Source organism: Pleurodeles waltl, chromosome 4_2 (assembly GCF_031143425.1).
Source record: "Pleurodeles waltl isolate 20211129_DDA chromosome 4_2, aPleWal1.hap1.20221129, whole genome shotgun sequence".
Taxonomy (NCBI): domain Eukaryota; kingdom Metazoa; phylum Chordata; class Amphibia; order Caudata; family Salamandridae; genus Pleurodeles; species Pleurodeles waltl.
Window position 1 is genome coordinate 383699552 of NC_090443.1, and position 23766 is coordinate 383723317.

The 23766-nt window shown below is 42.3% G+C and overlaps 1 protein-coding gene across 2 annotated transcripts in view; it reads right to left on the bottom strand.

Annotated features, from left to right (window-relative positions):
* RNF2 (ring finger protein 2) overlaps window positions 1-23766 on the bottom strand; it is a 131467-nt gene that overhangs the window by 38392 nt on the left and 69309 nt on the right. For both annotated transcript variants that reach the window (XM_069231508.1, XM_069231509.1), the window contains exons 5-6: window positions 19543-19758; window positions 14972-15244 (exon numbers count right to left, since the gene is read on the bottom strand). In XM_069231508.1, coding sequence (XP_069087609.1) covers window positions 14972-15244; window positions 19543-19758 — 489 coding nt within the window. The remainder of the gene's footprint in view (window positions 1-14971; window positions 15245-19542; window positions 19759-23766) is intronic.

The following is a 23766-nucleotide window of genomic DNA, read 5'->3' on the forward strand; positions in this document are numbered from 1 at the left end:
CCTTTTAACTTCAATGTATTTTTCTAATGCTAAAATTTCCCAACTCTTATTGATTTCCCTTCTATAAAACTTTTCAAGTTCAACAAAATTCTGTTGTGTTGAGAGATCTTTTCTTGAGTTAGAGTTAGTTGGTTTCTCCTCCATAATTATACTACTGGTATCGAAAACCTTTGCAGCTGTTATAGCCCTTTTGACTTTTCTGTCCTCCATTGCTAGCGTGCGATGTGCTTAAAAAATAAACGGTAACAATTTTCCAGCTTGTAGATGTAAAATAATCTCCGTAGAGTTACTCCTTAATGGCCCCTTTGTCTTTGTAGTGAAAACGCAATAAAGATTGCTGCAGGGGGCTGTAGCGGCAACAATTTAGCTAACGTATTCTTGTAAACCCGTAATGAGACAGCCAGCTATATATGTGTGTATATATATATATATATATATATATATGTAGAGAGAGAGAAAGAGAGAGAGAGAGAGATCGATCACTTTTGTCAACGTGTGTGGTTTTCCTGGGGTCTGCGAGCAGCACACACACACACACACACACACATATCTTCACACCAGTTTGACAATTATGTCAAGGACGCAGCACTCACAGGATTGTACAAATCTTCAGTTAATACATGAAATGACCCCAAACAAACTAGGAAACGCGTTGGTGTTAGTTTGTTTGGGGTCATTTCATGTATTAAATGAAGATTTGTACAATCCTGTGAGTGCTGCGTCCTTGACATAATTGTCAAACTGGTGTGAAGATTAATTAAGGGAATAGGTACTTCCCTAGGAAAATGTCACTTACCCAGTGTACATCTGTTCGTGGCATGAGACGCTGCAGATTCACATGCTGTGCATTATCCTGTCATTTAGTGTTGGGCTCCGAGTGTTACAAGTTGTTTTTATTTGAAGAAGTCTTTTCGAGTCACGAGACTGAGGGACTCCTCCCCTTCGGCTCCACTGCGCATGGGCGTCGACTCCATCTTAGATTGTTTTTCCCCGCAGAGGGTGAGGTAGGAGTTGTGTATATAGTAAAGGTGCCCATGCAATGGAGTAAGTATGTATGTACATAATGTGTCTAAAAAATAGTATATATTTACAAATTTACAAGTTTCATCCAACTTATAACGGCTACAGGCTCCCGGGGAGGCGGGAGGGCGCATGTGAATCTGCAGCGTCTCATGCCACGAACAGATGTACACTGGGTAAGTGACATTTTCCGTTCGATGGCATGTGTAGCTGCAGATACACATGCTGTGCATAGACTAGTAAGCAGTAATCTCCCCAAAAGCGGTGGCTTAGCCTGTAGGAGTTGAAGTTGTTTGAAATAATGTTCGTAATACAGCCTGTCCTACTGTGGCTTGTTGTGTTGTTAACACATCTACACAGTAATGTTTTGTGAATGTATGAGGTGTAGACCATGTGGCTGCCTTACAGATTTCTGTCATAGGTATATTTCCTAGAAAAGCCATTGTGGCGCATTTGAAATGGGTGCAAACTGCGATTGGTTTGCGCCCGCGTTCACAAAACAATCCTACATTGCAATGCGAGTCGCAATTAGGAAGGGAACACCCCTTACTAATTGCGAGTCGCAAACCAGTTTTGCGATTCGGTAACCAGGTTACCGAATCGCAAAACTGGGATTGTGCATCGCAATGTGCTTTTTGCACGTCGCAAACAGCGAAAGTCGCTGTTTGCGACATGCAAAAAGCTACCTACATGTGGGTCTTGGTCCCTAATTAGGTCTGGTGTTAACAAAGACATTTTGTTTTTATTAAACTTCTATTTCTCTCTCTTTCGGCTGGCTTTACTGTGAGTGATCGCATTCTGCTCTTCCACAAGGAGCATATTGCCACACAAAGTAGTTTTGTTCAGTGTCAGGAACTACAGTGGCAATCAGTGACGTAACGAAACTGGAGGGTGCCCCTTTGCAAAGAACATGGAGGAGCCCCCTCTCCAGACTCACTCAGGACAGGTGCTGTGCTGAAGGGGCCCCCTGGAGGGCGGCTGGGGGGCCTTTGTTATGCCGCTGGTGGCAACGTGTGCTTTTAGAGTTCAAAAACTTTTTGGGGGTGTTTTGCCAGTGTTTGTTACAATGTTGAGGGCCTGGTAGCTCCCACAGCAATAAAGTGTTACAAAAGCCATGTCAAAACTAGACACGCATTGATGAAACTAAAAGACTTATAAAAATATGTCAGATTAGTTGGCTTTGTCAGTGTTTGTTTATTTTCATGCTTCCCATAATCGTGTTGAAAATGGTTACACTGATTTTCCATTCGAAATATTTTTGGGAAATACTAGCATGCATCAACACATTGTACTAAATGACACTTCATTTGCATCTAATCAGAGAGCATTCTGTGAGCATTATATTTAGCCTCATAGCCTAAACTTTTCAAACATGTGTATACAGTTATTATTTTTTTTGTACTGGAACCAACGTCAGTAGTGAAGTGTGACCTTAAAACATTTATTTACAGCACTCACCCTAATAATGAAGGCTTTCAAATAATGAACCATAAATACAAGTTCGAACAGCATTATCTTTAGGAAACACATTACCTCAACTGCAGAGAGTTCCACTCTCTGTAAACAGGCAGCCAAAGGGTTTGTGCTGCAGGGGGTTGGACCTACTTGTCCCAAGGACAAAGTAAACATAAAAACTTGTTGCCCTTGACCCCAAACAAGATGTCCCGGGCGTCGGGCCATAGGAATTCCACATCCCTGTATCCACCAAAACAAAAAAAGCGCTATGACGTGGACACTGCCACCTGCATCAGAGAGACTTTTTTTTTGTTTCAACCTTCTTCCCAGATGGACTCCACCCCTTCCTGTGTTGCGTTGCTTGCCAAGCCCCCATGTTGTGTTTCTTGTCCCTCCCTACCTGGCAGACAAAAAAGCGCTATGACATGGCCAGCACTGGCCGCATCTTAGCACTTTTTTTCCATGACCTTCAGTCATGCCTAACAGAAGCTGTGCTGCTCTACCACACTGCTAAAAGACATTGACAACACCAATAGCTCTCGCATTGCAGAGACCTACTGGCTTTGACAATTTGTATAAGGGGTATTCAGGTTTTCCTACACTGGAGCTAAACAAGGGGAAAACGGAGAGAGAAACTTTCAGCAAAAAATAAGATTTTCTGAACGGTATTAAATATACATTTTAAATTCTACAACTTGCAGATTTGCACAGTTGCAACAGTATGTTTAATATTACTTGATTATGGCCTATCTTTAAATCTAGGAGCTCCTTTGAGTTTTCATTAAAATTGGTGGATCCTGCATTATGGCAAACACACTGTTATCTTTTCATTATCTTCTTCCACAATTGCAGCGAAGGCCGAGGGGTTGTGCTGCACCTATACGTATTTGTTTTATGTGTTTCAAGAAATATTGCATCCTTCCCATAACAGTGAATGCCCTATGTTGCAAAAGAAATGAGCTCAATAATTATTTTAGAACATATATAGAGGCTGATAGGAAGCCTTCACTAACTAAAGCATTAGTCCTATGAAGAAACAATGTATTTGTATTATTATTTATGCAATATGTGAATACACATACACCTCCATCGTATGTATCCCAGTTGTTGACCTCTGGGATGCCTTGGTACTTGTGCATAAAACCATGATTTCTAATTTTGACCTCCCACTTGTAATGGGCATTCAACCATAGCCAAATGTTGAATGTTGGGCTTAGCCCTTCCTCTCTTGCATCCAATTACACATCTAATGCTTCCCCATGCTGAACCATAAAGGGATAGTTATGTATTACTATAATGCTAAATACTGTGCTGCTCAAGACTTTTTTTAATCTGTGCTGAATTGCTTCATAATCATGCTGAGATGTTCTAATGTGTGCCCATTATGCTTTAGTTTCACTAAAGTGTTAATGTTTAGACTACATCGCTATAGACTACATTTGATCAGTGCTACGCTTATTTTGCTGTAGTTGTACAGAGGTATGACATCTTTTTTGATGTATCTATGTGTGACTCCTTATAGTGTATCTGTACAACAATATATGATTATACTGAAAAAATATAAAAATAGTTTTGAAAAAAAATGTGCATATACCTACACCTAAACAGACGACTGTTTACTTCATACAAGCAAGAGGCCTTCCTGGTGGGATTCAACTCAATATTCTTTATGGGCATGGCATGATTGCACCCAGAGCAATTGTAAAGTTCTTAAATAGAGTAGTCATCCAAAAGGAATCCAGTTGTGATGAAAACTCAGTGAAGCACATTTGATGTTTATTTCATTAAGAAGCAGCAGCTGACACGTGTTTGTCTTTGACAACTTTTTCAAGGCTAGATGTATATAGTCACCAAAGCAGAAAGCATAATCACATCTCGAGGTAAACAAATATTTGGCCACCTCAACTTGGATCCCAGTCAATATAACTGTTGTAACATGAAGTTAAGTGAACTCAGGGTGGACCATGATACAGCCCCCTGAAAAGAAAAGTCTAGGCTGCTACCACATACGTCAAGTAAGAGACTCCTCTCACGTTACAACAGTTATACTGACTGGGATTCAATCGAGGTTTGACCCCTAAACATTTCATAGCAATGTTGCACTTCGAAACAGATTTGCATTTATAGATACGCTTTGCATTCGCATTTTGCTGTGACCAAATACTTTTTTACTTCGTGGTGTGACTATGCTTGCTGCTTTGGTGACTATATACAACTAGCCATGAAAAAGTCATCATAGACGAAACAAGTGTTGCCTGCTTGTCCTTAATGGAATAACCATCAAATACACTTTACTGAATTTTCGTTACAACTGGATTCCTTTTGAATGACTACTCTGTTATTTATAAACTTTACAATTGCTCTGGGTACAATTGCCATTGTGTTTGTGGGGGGTTCTCTCACCATTTGCTGCACTAGTTTGGTAGCCTAGTGCTTCCACCTGTTGAGCAAATGATAATTTAATTATATTTTTGTAACTTTGCTCACTCAAGTGGAGTGCAATATTCGTTTGACCACTGCTACCTTTCTCTTCACCTGATTGTTTATGGGAAAACATAACATATTATGCTTGAATGCCTCCAGGCTAGCAGCTCATGAATGGTGGTTCCTGATGACTGTTGGATCGCTTGCACATAATTAGGAGCCTTGTAGATGAGAAGAAGGCAGACATACCCGGTCTGCCTACCCCATGTTGAGGATCGTGCTCATTCAAGACATTCCGAAGGCCAGAAGATACATAGGTAGAAGAGGAAACAATGGAGTTTAGCAAACAAAATATCTAAACCAGTGCGCTAAAAGGGAATCCATTAGAAGTATTATCAGATGTGAGAATCAATTTGCAATGTGGAGAATTTGCCTTATATGACTTTCCAAGTTAAATGTTAGCTTATGGAATTTTAATTTTGGCTTCTTCAGCATTTTACCTCTGATGGTATAAAAGCTGGCAAGCCTATTAATGGAGGTCCAGAAACAGTTGGTCAAGTGCTAGTAAGGGTTACTGAAATTCTTCTAGATCATGGTGAAAAAGGCTCACATCAGGAGGGGAGGTGGTAGGATTACAGTGCATATTAGCTGAGATTCGAAGCTGTAATGACTACTACATTCTTTAGTTGATATCGGAAATGGGTTTGTTCATCGTAAATCTATTAGGATAGTTTCAGAGGATGATATCAGTCATGGAGAGGCAACACCATTTTTGCCTTATTCACTACTTTTGCGTGTGCTCACTTTATAGTTTGTGATGGAGCATATGTGGATATTTTTAAAGCGTTAATTCAGCTGGTAAGCAATAGGGCAATGTAACGAATGCAGGCCCCAATGAGGACAGTGCAATGTAAAGAGTGCAAGCCGCAGTAAGGACACACTGGGGCTACCGAGAAGGCACAGAGCCCTCCAGTCAGCTTATCTGACAAATCAAGGACATAACCACAAAGACGAGAACATCAGCCGCTGGTCTTTGCTGAACACTGCTTCCATTATTCATATTGTATATACTAGGATAGGATTTATTTTTTTAATAAATCTTGAAAATATTGGTGTCTGACAAAGACTCTTTGAAGAATACTACAGTTTTTGCCTTATAAGTGATTGCTATTGCTCAGACCATCTGAGCACACAATTCGTCTGAAGTTATTTTAACAGTCTAGTAGAAGAAATGTGATTTTTATCACCAGTTTGACAGTTGCTGGTATGTAAGCTGGAGTGGTAGGACTGGTTCGTTTTGTTTGATCTGAATTCTAGGGTCAATAGTTACCTTGCATGAACTCATCTTGTGGCTCGGTGGACTAAAGCATCACTGCACGGAACTGTGAACTGTGTTTTACCCCACGTTCGTAGATTTAAATCTCAGCAAGTCCACTGAAGCTTTCCTGGAGAGGGCTATCTGAAGTACTGTGTGGACAGAATGTTTTCTCCGCTGACACAAGGCTGTGGCTAGTGCAGCTCATAATCAGTGTCATCAGGAATAGTGGAAAGAAAACATTCAGATCTTGCATATTGGAGGCCTTCTCAAATAATATATCTGCCCTTTCATTTTCTGCTAGCCAAGGTATACAAGTCTTAAAAAGATATATTCATGGGGCATGGAGAACATAGTGGCTGAGCAGCAGCTAAACTAATGAGGTTCCATGCTTTGAAATCCCCTGCCTTACATCCTAGCCCAATAAAGAGAGATTTCCATAAACAAAGAGGGACACCTGTAAAAAGGGAAATGATTCAGAAAAAATTGTGGCTAGTATTTAAAGCACAACTAATGGCTGACTTATGGCCTGGCTCTACCGGAGAGTGACCTGGAAACGCCACAGCCTTTCTGGTTGCCACTGCAAAGATTCAGATAAGCATACCCTGCAGTGCTGAATTGGTGCTGGGTGGAAATAAAAATGAGAATGGACAGCAGAAAATGCATTGCTGCGGAGTCACAGTTCCAGCACAAGAGCTCCAAGAGTCTTGTGGCAGCGGAAAGCTGGCAGGGACAGCCATGGTTAAGAACACGAGGCAGCCAACATTTCTAAAGCAATTACAAGCCATCTAAAAAAGGAGTGGCTGAACATATTTGGACTTCCGTAGTTTTAAGCTTTAACAGCAATATGTTTCAAGTTATTACAAGATGACAACCAGCACTTTACAAAGCTCTTAAATGATCTAGTTGCGCACAGTGGTTTGCCTGAATTAAAATGCCCGTTCACAACGGAAAACATCAGGAGAAGTAGAGAGAAAACTTCTCCTCCACGACATCTGCCTCTATATTACAAGAAGGTGAAAAGGACAAAGCATACTCCCCTATACATCATTGCAGAATCACTGAATCCAAATATACAATCAGTTACTGTTAAAAAATGGGATGAGCAGCTGTAGAAAGACTGTTCTTAGAAAAACCAGTGTGAGCAGTTTTAGAAATGAAAATAAGTTATTGACAAATCACAATAGATAGGAACAAAGGTTACTAGACAGCATGAAGTCAGCATCGATCGAAGGCAGAACTTTTGGAAAGTGCTATCTGAGCCAAATCATGAAGAAGCAAGATGGAAATCTCAAAAAAATGAGAGTGACTGAAGACGATAAGAGGGCCATTAAACTGAATGTGTGATCTCTAGCAGGAAAGGTGCAGAAGTGCTTTCACCTGAGTTTACCCAAGTTGACAACATCCAGCTATGGAAAAGGCCCCACAGTCGTACTAATCTTGTGAGATGAGGACACAATACTAAAGACTGACCCACATAAAAGCAAGCTTCAGAAGGAGAGGCCCCATGCCTCTATAAATAGGTAAGGATTTTAAGTTGAAGGGAATGCCGAAAAGACTGAACCTTACCCGTGACGCTGAGCCTACATTTAGGATTAGATACCACTTTTGTGACCTTAAGAATGCGCAACAGCAACTGTTTCCAGAGGAACTGTGAGAAATGCAACATTTGTGGCAAGTGAGAACATAAGACCATCACAAGAGGGCATATGGGGATGGAGACACAGCAAATGAGGTGCCGGAACCATGAGGAAATTTCCCAAGTGACTGTGGATAAAATGTGAGGTAGGAATCTAAGATGTTAGGGCACTTGAGGATGAATGACTGTGGATAAAATGTGAGGTAGGAATCTAAGATGTTAGGGCACTTGAGGCTGAATCAAACAGTAGTACGTTTGTCAGACACATCGCTCCTCACATGACCTCGCTGCCATTTCATTTTCATAGGGACCCCTGCTGGAGCTCTTCATTCACCCCCTGTCTCCCCCTCCATCCGATCACCCTGGGTTCTCCTGCCCTCTGTTACTCCATAGACCGTCTCACCGATCCTTAAGGATTTTCATTGCTCCTGTATCTGGGGGTCGGTCCGTACAGGCCAGGAATGTCGTCTCTCCATGTAAGGCGGAGAAAAGCCTGCATTCTAGAGGGGTGAGTAACAAGCAGTGGGCAGTGATTATAGCCCAAAGTGGGGACAACAACTGAGCAGTAGAGATGTGATGGTTTTATATATATATATATATATTGTGTTCATCAAGACCGTCACATTAGAACACCTATTTTGTAGTCAATAGTTACAATGGAATACTACCAAGGGCATAGTTAAGCATTCACTATAGCAGCTAGTGCTGGGGTATGCACAAGACAGGTTCATTTTTTTATGGCTCTTCTTAGCTATGTACTGTGACTCTCAGGTCAGAAGCAGAAGCTAATAAATAACACTTCCATTATGAACTCGGTCCACTCAGGGTCCCCAAATGAACTATGCACTCACCACATCTTCAAATTAGGTGAAGCCAGAATAAGCTACGTACTCACCACCTTGTTCAACACCTAAACTGCCATGGTCACCTTTCCATGCTGAAGTCAAAGCCCTACTAAAGAAACCATCAGCAGACCCCGGAGAACCCAACAACTACTGACTGATCTTCCTGCTCCCATTCCCAGGCAAAGTATTAGAGAAGGCCATCAGCCAACAACTCTCCTCAAATCTGAAATAGAACCTCCTACTCCACTCACCCAATCAGGAATCCAGAGCAACCACAGCACTGAAACAGCCCTCATCGCAGCTACCGACATTTGAGCCCTACTCCACCAAGGAGGCACTGCGGTTCTGATTCTCCATACCTCTTGGCAGCCCTTGATATCAACCCCCACCAAACACTCATCACAAGGCTGCACAACACAGGCATCCAAGGAGCCGCCCTATGATGAATCGTTTCTTTCCTCACAGGAAGAACGCAAAAAGTCTGCATTTCCCCTTCACCTCCAAACCCAAGGAAATCATTGGTTGAGTACCCCAAGGCTATACCAACTGAATGAAGGACAACAACCTAAAGCTCAAGACAGAGGTACTGACTTTCAGAAAAAAAAAAAAACTCCCCGTGGGCGCATGTTGGTGGCACTTAGAACTCGGACCTACTCCTACTCCCACTGACCATTCTAAGAACCTAGGCATCATTGTGGACAACAAGCTAACCATGAGGACTCAGGTCAACTCAGTCTCCTCCTCCTGCTTCTTCATTCTCCATACGTTTCGTAAGTTATTCAAATGGCTACGCCAAAGACTCACCGCCACTCAGGCCCTCATCTCCAACCCACTGGACTATGGCAAAGCTCTCTACAAAGGAATCACAGCTCACCTCCTCCAAAGCCTACAGACCATACAAAATGCTGCAGCCAGACTCCCTGGATCTCCCTAGAGGAACCCACATCACCCCTACCTCAGGGAACTCCACTGGCCCACTGTAAGGAAAAGATGGCAGTTCAAGCTTCTGATCTATGCACACAAGGCCCTACACAACAGTGGACCCACCTACTGAACTCTCATCAGCCCACAAGACACCTACACTTTGAGTCACTATCTCTAACCATTGCATCCAACATAGCAAATGCAGAGGTCGCTCCTTCTCCTACCTAGCAGCAAAGACATGGAATGAGCTACCCTTCCATCTATGGAATTCCCCATCTTTTCCAGTGTTCCAAAAGTCTCTGAGGACCTGGCTATTAAGCTAATCAACCGAAACCTGCCAGCATCTGGATACCCTCAAGGGTGACAAGTAGTGCTCTAGAAGTCTACTGATTGATTTACTGAACCATAAAAGAACATACCATGACAGTTGTGTGATGGCAGCCAAGGAGTAGCAATTGAAAATATTTATTTACACAAAGAAATAGAAATGATGAGTCACATAGAAAATGAGAGAGGCAAATAAAATGGTGAAATTAAAAGAAGAAACAAAGATGAAAAAAGGAGAAGGGAAAGCATAGTTTAAGGAAAAAAAGAAAACTGTAAAGTTGAAAATAGGAATCAACGGCAAAGCCCATAAATCTCTCCTGTGTGACAACTATTGACTTTGTAAATATAATAGACCTGTAGTACATCAGCGCAGGTGCTGTGCAACACAGCTAAAAATTTGCATAGTAAGTGTTATGGAGGAACCGGCGCTGTCCACTTCGTATTGCTTTTTTGTTCTGGTGGGAGGCAAGCAAGAAAGATGGGAAGCAGAAACTCTGCAAGCGCTAATACGCGGCCAATGCTAGCCACATCACAGCACTTTTTTTCTGGCAGGAGGTGGGGCAAGGAACAATGATGGGAGGGGGACAAGCAACGATGACAAGATGGGGTGCAAACAACAATTTTGTTAGGTCAAGCAACATTGGTTGGAGAGGGAGAGAAGGCAAGTAACAACAGGAGGAATGCGAAGAACAACAATGGGAGAGAAAGCAACAGCGACAGGAGGAGGGCAATTAACAATAATGAGAGGGCAAGAAATAATAAGAGCAAGGGGCCGGGAGCCATGCAACAATGATGGGTGGGACATGCAAATAACAATGATGGGAGTCAGCTGGATGCAAGTTAAAAGGGGGGACTGTGCAAGAAACTACAATGGGGTAAGTAGCCAGAAAAACAAACATTGGCAAAGCAATTTGGTCTCACCTATGCAAGAGCTACTGGCTCTGTCAATGTGTTTTAGCCATGCTACACAGCAGTATGGTTGCTGTGCAGCATAGTTGAAAGTTAAACAAAAAAAATAAAAAATGCACTATGACGCGGTCATCACTGGCCTCGGCATAGTACTTTCTTTCCCTTTACTTTCAACCATGTTGCTGTACAACATAGCTAAACAAGCTATTGACAATGCCAATAGCTCTTGCATAGGTAAACCTTTTGGCTTTGCTTTAAATCTACTTCCCTGATTTCCACAGAGAAGCTCAGAGGACAGGATTTGCAAAACTGCAGAACTTCTGCACTAGAAAAAAAAATACTGAAATTCTACAGTGGCTGGAACACCCTACATGTCATTTCGAACACACTGATGGCAAAGTATGTGACCTCTGATCCCATCGTAAACAAAAAAAAAAGTATCTCTAAATGATCCTTCGCAGAACAATGCTCGGGATGATGGGATGTGAAGATGGGTAGCTAGAACCCAGGGTTTGGATCTGGTGAGGAATGTGATGTTTTGTCCCTAAGCCACAGAAAGAAACTCTTCATTTTCACAGTTTGGGATAACTAGTGAGACAGATGCTCCTGCCCAGTACTGTGTCTGGGAGGAAAGATTAAAGGTACTTGCGTAAGAAGGAGAAGCCTGTGGGAGTCTAAAATCTAATGATGGATTACCAAGAAAAAGAAAAACTAGGCATTCGCAGAAATATCTTCAATGGACGGGTTGATGGGGTTACCAGTCTCATAGATTAGTGGAAGTGTTGTATTTTAGTATAAGAAAAATGTAAGATGTTTCTTGAGATAGGTGAGCGGGTCTGTAGTGCACCTCTCTAACTTCATAAACACGTCTTTTTCTAAAATAGCTAACTTTTTAGTGCTGTTAAATATGTGGTATTGCTACTCAACACGGTACTCATTTTATTTTATTGATATTGGAGGGATAAAAATCTGGTATGGCCCCTTTGAGGTTCGACCATAGAAGCAACAGTTCCCACCGATCTCTTCAGGAAGTCAATATTTGTATTTTTTGCAGTTTTACATACTCGGCCCAAGGCCTTTGGAGAGCTTTAAATGAGCATCTGATTAGTAGCTATCTGTTATGTCACAACTGATAGACCTGCCTTCTTTGCTAATGGCATGCCAAATGACTTCTGATGCCATCAACGATAATAGTAAAAGCATCAGATATAAATATTGACATCATACACAGGCTATTTGCAAAATAAAAGATCTCCAGAAGTGGTGAACAGCAGAACGAGTTCCCGCTAAATGAATATAGTTCACTAACATGGAAGAAGGAATTTCACAGAAACACACTGTGATTGCAAGCAAAAATGGGGAGTGGGTGGGAAGCATGCATTAGCAACAGCTAGATAAAACATGTACTCTCGTTGAGTGCTTCAGTAACAAGCAACAGTGGAATAAGCGACAACAGAGGAAGAAGAAAAAGAAAGTACCTCAAGTGCGAGCAGCGGAATGACACCAATTAATACATTAATCAGTAGTTGGTCCATACTCCATTAAAGGGACGAACACACAAAAAGGAAATGAAGCCAACCAATGGTAAGTAACGGAAGGCTAAAAAACCCTTTTAGATTTTTAAGAACCAATAGATTGTCACAAGCAACAGCGCATGTGTGCTGCCTGTAGGTGAGACCTAGCAAAGTACCTCCACCCAAGGGCAAGCAGCTGAAAGACACTAATAAGTCAATTAATCAATACTTGGTGCATGCTGCAGGAAAGGGACAAACATACAAAGAAACTGAAGCTGGCACACACTGATCAACGAGAAGCAAGGAAATGAGACGAACAATGAAGCCAGCAAGTGGTAATTAACAGACAGGCTCCAAGCCCCTTTTAGTCTCATGATCTCTCGCAAGCGACAGTGCATGCATTATATCAGGCAAGACCAAAAAATGAAAAGGAGAAAAGAAAAGGGGAGAGGAGTATAGAAACAACTACCGCAGACCTTACTTGGAAGGGTTGGAATCCCATCCTCCACTCACTAAGCAGCAGCCCTATACTACAAAGTGAGGGGTATTTTATTTTTCTGTCTACTGCCTCGAATACTACACTCATAACTGTAGTTGTTGTAAAGCCTGAAAACACCAATACAATTTAAATAAAAAAGATATATAAAGTCAAGTCATAATCCAAACAAACCTACGGACGTTAACGTCATACTTAGTCAGATTACTGAAACAGACAGAAAAGCGCTCAATAAAAAATGCACAGCCCTCCCAAAGCTCTTGGCACTCTGACAAACGTGACGTAAACAACGGTGTTTTTGCACTCTCTCACACACAGTACAGTAAACAAGGAAGTCATATAAGCATCTAATGTAATTTCGTCTGCTGTATAAGTGTAAGTGTTATTTAGTAAGGGCTGCTCTGAAATGTGACTCAGTGCACACTGTTAAAAACAGTAAATTAATTCCAGAAAACTAGCCAAATGAAGAAAGGCGCAGTCTTGGGAGGCAGTGGCTAGGTGGGCTCGCCAAATGGAGAAACCTTCTGTCATAACAAAAAAACAAAAAAAAACACAGACAAGTCTGTAGGAGATCCCATGCTGGAGACGCCAACATATTATTCCAAAATGTCAAAGTGTATTAAAAAAAGGAAGCAATTTATTAAAATGTATCACAAATTTAATTCAATAAACCCATCCGCATGCATGAGGAATACTTAACAAAAACTTAATATGAGCTCACGGAGTTCATTTGTTTAGTTTATATTTTGACGTTTTCAGGCGGTACTCAGGAAATACTTGCTGCAATTAAAGAAAGCACTAATGATCTTCGCGATAGAGTTAAACACAATAGTTATTAGAAACTGCAAAGCCAAATATTTTAATTGAGTTGATGTGTTGGTGAAGATGAAGGTCAGCACGGATGATATAGCATTTGAACTAATATTTCAAAAACAGCTGTATATGTATGTCCCTCTCTTATTGCATAGATTAATAAAGAGAATACCGTTTAGGGGCTCTGTGGCACAGATGGAGCCACTGTAACGAAATTATGATAACTTTTTATTATTTTCACATTAACATTTCCAACACCTGAACGTAGGGTTAGATAGCCCCTTTAAAATCCCATTATGCAAAATGTGGTGGCAAAATGCTATTGATTTTCAAAGAGACCTGGGAATGGATGGCATATTTCAGGCATTTTAGCTACAACCTTCAATCTCTTTGAAATGCCTTTGTGCTCCTACGAGGATCTACAAATGTTTGAAACCCACACAGATACAGGAATCTTGGTGGTGAAACTTGAGTAATTTGCAAAATCAACTGAGAGCAGCTGGTTTGCTAAATCCGAGAACAACATGGTTGAGTGACCTTGCTCTGGCCACAGACTGCTATAAAACCAGTAAGTCTTGCATATTGGCTAGCAACGCAAGCGCATCGGCTTTGCCAAGTGCTTTTTTGCCAATGGCGCTCAGCATTGACAAAAAGACGTAAAAATAACTGCAATGATGCATGTGCACTTGTGTCATCATGCAAACACAATTAAGCATCATAATGCTACGGTGGCCCCACCATCACCATTCGAGTGGGCATTAGTCATGCTATGGTGGCAATTTTGAGTTTCTCTTTTTCATTTACAGTTTCAAGGTGGTGTACAACTATCTTGTAAGGGTAGATGAAAAACACCTAACTAGCCCATCAAAGCATTTTTTTCCCTAACTGTAGTTGTTGGGTCCTCTCCAAATTTTTTTTTTTTTTTTAATAAAAAAAGATATTAAAAAAAATACCAAAACACCAATCTATGGAGTGTGCAGCAACAGTGGAGGGTTGGTTTGCAGTGTGCAGCAGGTTTAATCAGTAGGACGCAACAGAGGAACTGTTAAAGATAAATGGAAAAAGGCAAGAAACCCGAAAGGGATGGGGGGGGGGGGGAAGTGAGAGGCAAAAGAAGAGCTTTGGGGTTAGGGAGGAATTGACAAATGTGATGCGATTTTTTTGTATATATTAATTTCATAGTTTTTTTCACTGAAAAAACACTTTTGTATTGGAAACTCAAAGCAATAAGAAAAAAAGATCGTTATGTTGTACAAATTAGTCGTACGCATCTTGCTGGTGAGCACATACCTTGTCTGTGCACTATCATCTTTCTCCATGAGCGTTGGATGGGGCCGGAAAACAAGCTCTATTTCACAGGATCCATCCAAGCTGGGATCCATAGCCACAGTCTCATTGTTATTGTCCAGTTCAAGACCTGAATCATCCGAGGTCTTGGTCTTCTTGTTGCTAGGTCCAGCCTCTTGATTGCTGTGCACTGATGCGTTGCTGCAGTGCGAGCTGTCCCCGTTGTCTTCAGCGCCACTCCCATTCTCTATCAGCTGCTTTTTACCTCTTTGTAACCTGATTAGGTGTTAAAAAGAAAAGTTAAACATGTGAATAAAGGTGAGATAAAGGCATGTGTCCAGTAATTGTAAAGCCGACATTATACCACTGCTACAGTAAAGATATTGTAGTGGACTGCCTGGCATGTGCTTTTCCAAACAGGTTTTGACCTCACCGATCAGAGTCCACAAGGGCAGAGCAGTTTATTTAGTGTATTACTTCCACTCATGTGCACTTGCAATGCTAACATTTATCAGCTGTGGAGGGTCCGGCCTTGAACTGGTGCTTTTAGCTGTCTGGTAGGAAATGTTGGTCTTCAAAACATGGGCAAATAAGAGAATTTAAGAAGACCAGCTCTGCGTTTTGGCATGCTGAGCGACTATGCTTCTGTAACGTTCCATACATAAGCATTTTTACAGAACACACATAAGCTGCTGCAAATTGAATAATTAAATTCAATCAATACATTTGATCAGACTTTCAGGAAATTTCAATATGTAAGTGTTTGATATATGATTTCAGAGCTCTCGCTCATTAGCAGGTGAAAAAGTGGTTGAGAACTTTAACCCAATACAAGTTATTGGGATACATTAATATTTCGGAAAATTATTCTGACATCACTAGATGGACCTGTTAATGTTAAGATTTGTTTAAGATTTCATGACATTTATAAACATGACATCTTTATAATCAATATTTTTTAAACTGTATGAAGAGCCACGGGGGCTATTTATTATTTTTCCTCACAACTTCACTCAGTAGATGGACAGTATGGGGTATGGGTCTGTGTAAGGAAATGGCTCCCTGTTGCAATTACCCCCCACTTTTTGCCTGATACAGATGCTGACTTGACTGAGAAGTGTGCTGGGACCCTGCTAACCAGGCCCCAGCACCAGTGTTCTTTCACCTAAAATGTACCATTGTCTCCACAATTGGCACAACCCTGGCACCCAGGTAAGTCCCTTGTAACTGGTACCCCTCGTACCAAGGGCCCTGATGCCAGGGAAGGTCTCTAAGGGCTGCAGCATGTCTTATGCCACCCTGGGGACCCCTCACTCAGCACAGACACACTGCTTGCCAGCTTGTGTGTGCTGGTGGGTAGAAAATGACTAAGTCGACATGGCACTCCCCTCAGGGTGCCATGCCAACCTCACACTGACTATGGCATAGGTAAGTCACCCTTCTAACAGGCCTTACAGCCCTAAGGCAGGGTGCACTATACCACAGGTGAGGGCATAGGTGCATGAGCACTGTGCCCCTACAGTGTCTAAGCAAAACCTTAGACATTGTAAGTGCAGGGTAGCCATAAGAGTATATGGTCTGGGAGTCTGTCAAACACGAACTCCACAGCACCATAATGGCTACACTGAAAACTGGGAAGTTTGGTATCAAACTTCTCAGAATAATAAACCCACACTGATGCCAGTGTTGGATTTATTAGAAAATGCACACAGAGGGCATCTTAGAGAAGCCCCCTGTATTTTACCCAATTGTTCAGTGCAGGACTGACTGGTCTGTGCCAGCCTGCTGCTGAGAGACGAGTTTCTGACCCCATGTGGTGAGGGCCTTTGTGCTCTGAGGACAGAAACAAAAGCCTGCTCTGGGTGGAGGTGCTTCACACCTCCCCCCTGCAGGAACTGTAACACCTAGCAGTGAGCCTCAAAGGCTCAAGCTTTGTGTTACAATGCCCCAGGGCACTCCAGCTAGTGGAGATGCCCGCCCACTGGACACAGCCCCCACTTTTGGCGGCAAGTCCAGGAGAGATAATGAGAAAAACAAGGAGGAGTCACCCACCAGTCAGGACAGCCCCTAAGGTGTCCTGAGCTGAGGTGACCCCTGCCTTTAGAAATCCTCCATCTTGATTTTGGAGGATTCCCCCAATAGGAATAGGGATGTGCCCCCCTCCCCTCGGGGAGGAGGCACAAAGAGGATGTAGCCATCCTCAAGGACAGTAGCCATTGGCTACTGCCCTCCCAGACCTAAACACACCCCTAAATTCAGTATTTAGGGGCTCCCCAGAACCTAGGAAACTAGATTCCTGCAACCTAAGACGAAGGAGGACTGCTGAGCTGAAAACCTGCAGAGAAGACGGAGACACCAACTGCTTTGGCCCCAGCTCTACCGGCCTGTCTCCCCACTTCTAAAAGACACTGCTCCAGCGACGCGTTCCACAGGGTCCAGCGACCTCCGAAGCCTCAGAGGACTACCCTGCATCTAGAAGGACCAAGAACTCCAGAGGACAGCGGCTCTGTTCCCCAAAGACTGCAACTTTGCAACAAAGAAGCAACTTTGAAACAACACACTTTTCCCGCCGGAAGCGTGAGACTTTGCACTCTGCACCCGACGCCCCCGGCTCGACTTGTGGAGAACAAGCACCACAGGGAGGACTCCCCGGCGACTACGAGACCTTGAGTAGCCAGAGTTGACCCCCCTGAGCCTCCACAGCAACGCCTGCAGAGGGAATCCCGAGGCTCCCCCTGACCGCGACTGCCTGCTTCAAAGTCCCGACGCCGGGTAAAGACACTGCACCCGCAGCCCCCAGGACCTGAAGTGCAGGAGCGACCCCCAGGTGGCCCTCTCCCTTGCCTAGGTGGTGGCTACCCCGAGGAGCCCCCCCTTGCCTGCATCGCTGAAGAGACCCCTTGGTCTCCCATTGGATTACATTGCGAACCCAACGCCTGTTTGCACACTGCACCCGGCCACCCCAGTGCCGCTGAGGGTGTACTTTTTGTGCGGACTTGTGTCCCCCCCCCCCCCAGTGCCCTACAAAACCCCCCTGGCCTGCCCTCCGAAGACGCGGGTACTTACCTGCTGGCAGACTGGAACCGGGGCACCCCTTCTCCATTGAAGCCTATGCGTTTTGGGCACCACTTTGACCTCTGCACCTGACCGGCCCTGAGCTGCTGGTGTGGTAACTTTGGGGTGGCCCTGAACCCCCAACGGTGGGCTACCTTGGACCCAACTTTGAACCCCGTAGGTGGTTTACTTACCTGCAAAACTAACAAACACTTACCTTCCCCAGGAACTGTTGAAAATTGCAGTGTCTAGTTTTAAAATAGCTATTTGCCATTTGTGTGAAAACTGTATATGCTATTTTGCTAATTTAAAGTTCCTAAAGTTCCTAAGTGAAATACCTTTCATTTAAGGTATTGTTTGTGAATCTTGACCCTGTGGTTCTTAAAATAAACTAAGAAAATATATTTTTCTATACAAAAACCTATTGGCCTGGAATTGTCTTTGAGTGTGTGTTCCTCATTTATTGCCTGTGTGTGTACAACAAATGCTTAACACTACCCTCTGATAAGCCTACTGCTCGACCACACTACCACAAAATAGAGCATTAGAATTATCTCTTTTTGCCACTATCTTACCTCTAAGGGGAACCCTTGTACTCTGTGCATGCTATTTCTTACTTTGAAATAGTATATACAGAGCCAACTTCCTACAGTCTGCTTTATAAAGGGTGCAGAAAAGAAACTAGCCAACAGTAAGCAGACAAGACACTAGCCAACTGTAATTTTAATTATAAAATTTCTTATAAATTTTGGAATACACTGGATATGTAGCTTGAACCCACCCCGCTCCCTTTACCCATGGTAAAACACATCTGATTCTCTTAACACCCAAGGAGATTATAGATAGGGTCCTTCCAACCTCACCCTACCTCACTTTTTATCCTTCCTCGTCCTTTCCTGATTTCCCTGTTCTGCTTTTACTTTCATCTGCTGCACTTTCTTCTTTCTCCTCCTTCCTCCCTTTCTACATCATCATCCTGACAGTTATGTTACCCTAAGAATCCTCCCTCTAATGGCACATCCTTTTTCTTCCCAGTTGTTGCTCCTTGTCTGTCACTTAGTACAAATTTGTACAGTATGTACTGTGAATGAGTGAACTTCACTATACGCTTTTCACACAGCTATCGATGCTGGTAACTTTTTTTTTCTTCTTTAGAAAATAAAGATTACTATGATATCATAAAATAAGATAGTATGAGGTGAATTCCTTGTTATACGTTATCCTTTCACTCTCACAGATGAACTGGAGGCTTGGACAGCTGAAATAAGTTAAATGCTCTATTTTGTTCACAGATCCCCTTAAATGACTTGTCACAAACTTCAATTTGTTTACAATTATTTTATGTTTATTTACACAAGTGCATGATAATTTCCTGATCTTTGAACAGTTAACATTCCATCATCATTTTTTCGATATTTGCATAAGTAGATGGCAATATAAAATGTAAGAAATGTAATGTCCTACTCTACTTCTGTAAGAATCACTCAAATTCTAACCTCAACTGTACTATGGTCTCTCACCTGTTCATCGCCTGGATCTTAAGCCCCTCTTCAATACTGTGGCTCAGAGCTTGCTGGTTGTTGTGCTTGTTGATCCTCTGGAGCACTCGTTCCTGGTGCGCTTCATACTCATCGCGGCTCGGATAGATTTTGCTGATGAGTGCATCAAAATTTGGATCTGGGCGAAGGGATCTTTTGGAAACTAGCTTCTTCCGACACGTGGGGCACTCCTTGTTCCTATGAGATCGAAAAAAGAAGATTAAAGGCAACACTCCAAATAAGAGAAAAAATTCACAGGCTTGTTAGTTTGTGAATTAATTGCTGCTTCCATAAAGCTAACTCTGACAGTTTTCCAAAAATGCTACTTGGAAAGATTTGTTACACAGGCTTTACTCCGTTTACCCTTATTAGACTGAGAATATCTCTGGGTCAGTATACTATGTCTTACTTAGGTATGAGCTACCACCTTGAACAGACCTTGCCCCAAGGCAGTACCGTAGTGAACGCCAGTCAGCCACAGAACCACATGTGGTATCTTCTGCCAATACCTGTTGCGTCATGTTTTTTTTGTAAAACGTTATTGGTGGATCTGCAAGACCCCTGCTAATATTAAAATAAAATTGGCTAAAACCAAAAATATTTTGGGTCTCAAAAGATCCAAACCGTCGTAGTAGTCCCTGACACTGAAGGCAACTACTTTATGTTTGGGTATGCCCCATGTGAATGAGCAGAAAGCCAAAAACACAACAAAATGCCTAGGTCTGAGAAGCTAAAGAAACTGTATACAATGTAAGATGTAAAAGGATATTCCTTATTAGGAAGAGCTACCTATGTGAGTTTGAATGCTAGCAAACACAAATATTAGATAGGCTGAAACAGCGCACTAGCTGTGCCTTCTTTCTAATGAGAACGTCCCTTTTAACCAGCGCAGACAAAAAAGCAGTTGGTATTTTCTTAAACACATGGCATGAAAGTACAATTTACAATCATGCACTCCAAATGTGACTTCATACCAAAAGCAATCCAATGACTAAGGTATTTCACTTAATTTTTTAGAATTAATGAAAGGTTTGTAGGTGTATTCATGGAGACCATCTTGGTAATGGGCAAAGAAAAAAAGTACGTGTTGCACCCAACAAACGTCTTTCACTCTAGATATTACAGGTCCCATCACAGCTCGAGAACTCACCATGCATCACAGATTACACATACACAGAAGACTTCCAACACAGTTACATAATTGGTGACAAATAATTCACTTACTTCCTGCTCAAACAAGATCTCAATGCTGTTGAAATTTGACATGTTACCAAAAAAAAAACAATTAAATTACAAAGCCAAAAAAACATAAATCAAACGAGTTCCTAAACTTCTACTACAATTTTTTTGAGATGAACATATGCCCTCGTTAAACAAATGCGTCGATACATCACAGGCAAAAGTAAAATAAAAATGTATTTTAAAAATAAGATTGATGCAGAAGGAATGAAAATTTGTGCAGCTCTGGGAACAGTACTTAGCTTTGAACTAAGCTTCACAGTTTCACTATGTCTCAGGCTTTGGTTCTTAGGTGACATTCAAAATATTTCGAATGGGACACAATGTTTTAGCATATGTTCTCTCCAGCACAAACGAATATGCTTATAGAGATTTCATGATACATTCAAAATAGGACTTTATTTTGCTTATTCATGAAAATCAACTGTCTGGCTCACACAGTGTTTGCCAAAATTGAGAAAACATTTCTTATGGTTTAACTCCTCTCCTATATATAAACACAACTGTTTTAGAATTCAGATGACTGCAATAGTCACAGCCCGCTTTAGGGCTGTGCCAGCAGTGCAGCTGCACTGGGTGCTGACCTGAATTGGGGGGCGCTGACCGGGGGTGGGGGAGATGCGCTGTGCTTAGCAATACCTTTGAAACTTGCTATTTAAAAGTTACTTGTGCGTCCAGCCTTAGGGAAACAATATGTCAAGAGATTGGGAGTAATGATCCTGCTAGGTACAGAGATGGAGTTTTATGTAGTGGCAGCTTTGACTCGATATAAAGTAGCATAGAGGGTTAATGTGCCTGCTGCAGTGGATTCGTAAAGCCAGCCTTTGCCAGCGCTATCAATCAATCAATCATTTATAAAGGGTGCTACTCACCCGCTAGGGTCTCAAGGCACTGACAGCAGGTGGGGGGAGGGGGAGGAGAAAAAGTGCTACTGCTCGAACAGCCAGGTCTTGAGGGGTTTCCTGAAGGTCGGCAGGTCCTGGTTCTGTCATAGGTGGGTAGGGAGGGAGTTCCAGGTTTTGGCGGCGAGGTAGGAGAAAGATCTGCCACCGGCTGTAGTGCGGTGGATGCGAGGGACGGTACCTAGAGCAAGGTTGGCGTAGCGGAGTTGATGGCTGGGAGTGTGGAAGGAGAGTCGCTCACTGAGGTAGGCAGGGCCAGCGTCGTGGAGTGCTTTGTGAGCTTTAAAACTAATTAATGTATGTGAAAGGGGGGGGTTATGGAGAGATGAGGGAAACATTTACTCTGTGGTAGTGAGGAAATCTGAGGAGGTGGTCATGGGGTGGGGGAGTGCCAAAATAGATTGCCGCACAGGTTGCCACCAGCGCTAAAGTCGACCCTGGCAATAGTTACCATATTGGCCAACAAGGGCCCTTGGCTCACCTTAAATACTAGTGCACTGCAGCTAGATTTTCCACAAGCTGTAGGTCATTATTATACCATAATGTTACAAGTGACAGGTTTTTCTGTTCCAACACACTGCTATCAAGTGGGTCAATATCATTGGCTCGAAAGAAGCAGACCTAGACTACAAATCTCAGAACACCTGAGATTCTCAAAAGAAAGCCAAACCTTAAATAGTGCTATTTTTTGCAGTCCCTCGTATGAATATATATTTTTTCTTAGAACCCATGTATGCAAATTATAAGAACACTGATGATTTTCTTATGAGATTATTTCTGCTCCAGTTTGTATTCAAAATATTCATGCTAAACAGCCATTCAATGTATATGATGTCAAATTAGATATATTGTTAAACTGACATTGAAAATATTTTAGACAGATTCTTTGCTGTTCATAGATCCTCTGTTATTGGTGATGATATCTTAGAGCAAAGGAAAGTGGAACCATCAAATCAAGTAACTGAGGAATATCACTATCTCGGAAAGCTGAAAAACTGTTTACTGAATATCGGTGCACACTTTCTGCACAAATCTTACTTGAAAACTGATATCAAAGCAGCTGCTCAAGTGAGATAATCAATCCTCAAAAATATTGTAAAGTGAAAGTCTTCAGTGCCTACCATTCTATAGAACACACAGTCCTGGATGATTAAGCCACCTTCATGGTAACTCATCACTCCTAGTCCGTTGGGTGTCGCTTCTTTCAAGTGCGTACCACCCTACCTGGAAAATGTAACTTACTCAGTAAGCATCTGTTTGTGGCATGTAGCGCTGTAGATGCACATGCGCTGCATACCCCTGCAATCTAGTGTTGGGTTTGAAGTGCTGCAATTTGTTTTTCTTGGAAGAAGTATTTTTATGAGTCACAGGATCGAGAGACCCCTTTTTCTCTGTGATACTACGCCTGGGCATCAACTGCTTTTTAGATTGTTTTCCCGCAGGTGGGTGAGAAAAGGAGTACAGAGGAAGTATAGAGAAAGAGATGTCCATGCAAATGTAACTAAATATGTACATATGTACAAGTATATATAAATATAAAGGAACTGGAATGGCCACAGGCGTCCAGGGAGGAAGGAGGGTGCATGTTAATCTACAGTACTACATGCCACGAACAGATGCTTACTGGGTAAGTAACATTTTCAGTTTGATGGCATGTGTGGCTGTAGATACACATGCTCTGCATAGAATGTAAAGCAGTTCCTTTGTGAAAGTGGTGGCTAGCCTATAGGAGTTGCAGTTGACTGGAAAAGTGTACTTAGTACTGCTGGGCCTACACTGGCTTGCTGGCGAGCAAGTATATCCACACAATAATGTTTACTGAATGTATGTGGTGTAGACCATGTACCTGCATTACAGAGGTCAGGTATGTTTCCAAGGAAGGCCATAGTGGCTCCCTTCTTCCTAGTAGAGTGCGTTCAGGGAGTGACAGGAAGTTGTCTTTTTGCCTTGGCATAACAGGTTTGTATACATTTCACTGTCCATCTAGCTATGCTGTTTTTGGAAACAGGATAGCCTTTGGGAGGTAATCGAAAAAGCTACAAAGAGCTGTTTGGTTTTCCTAAAG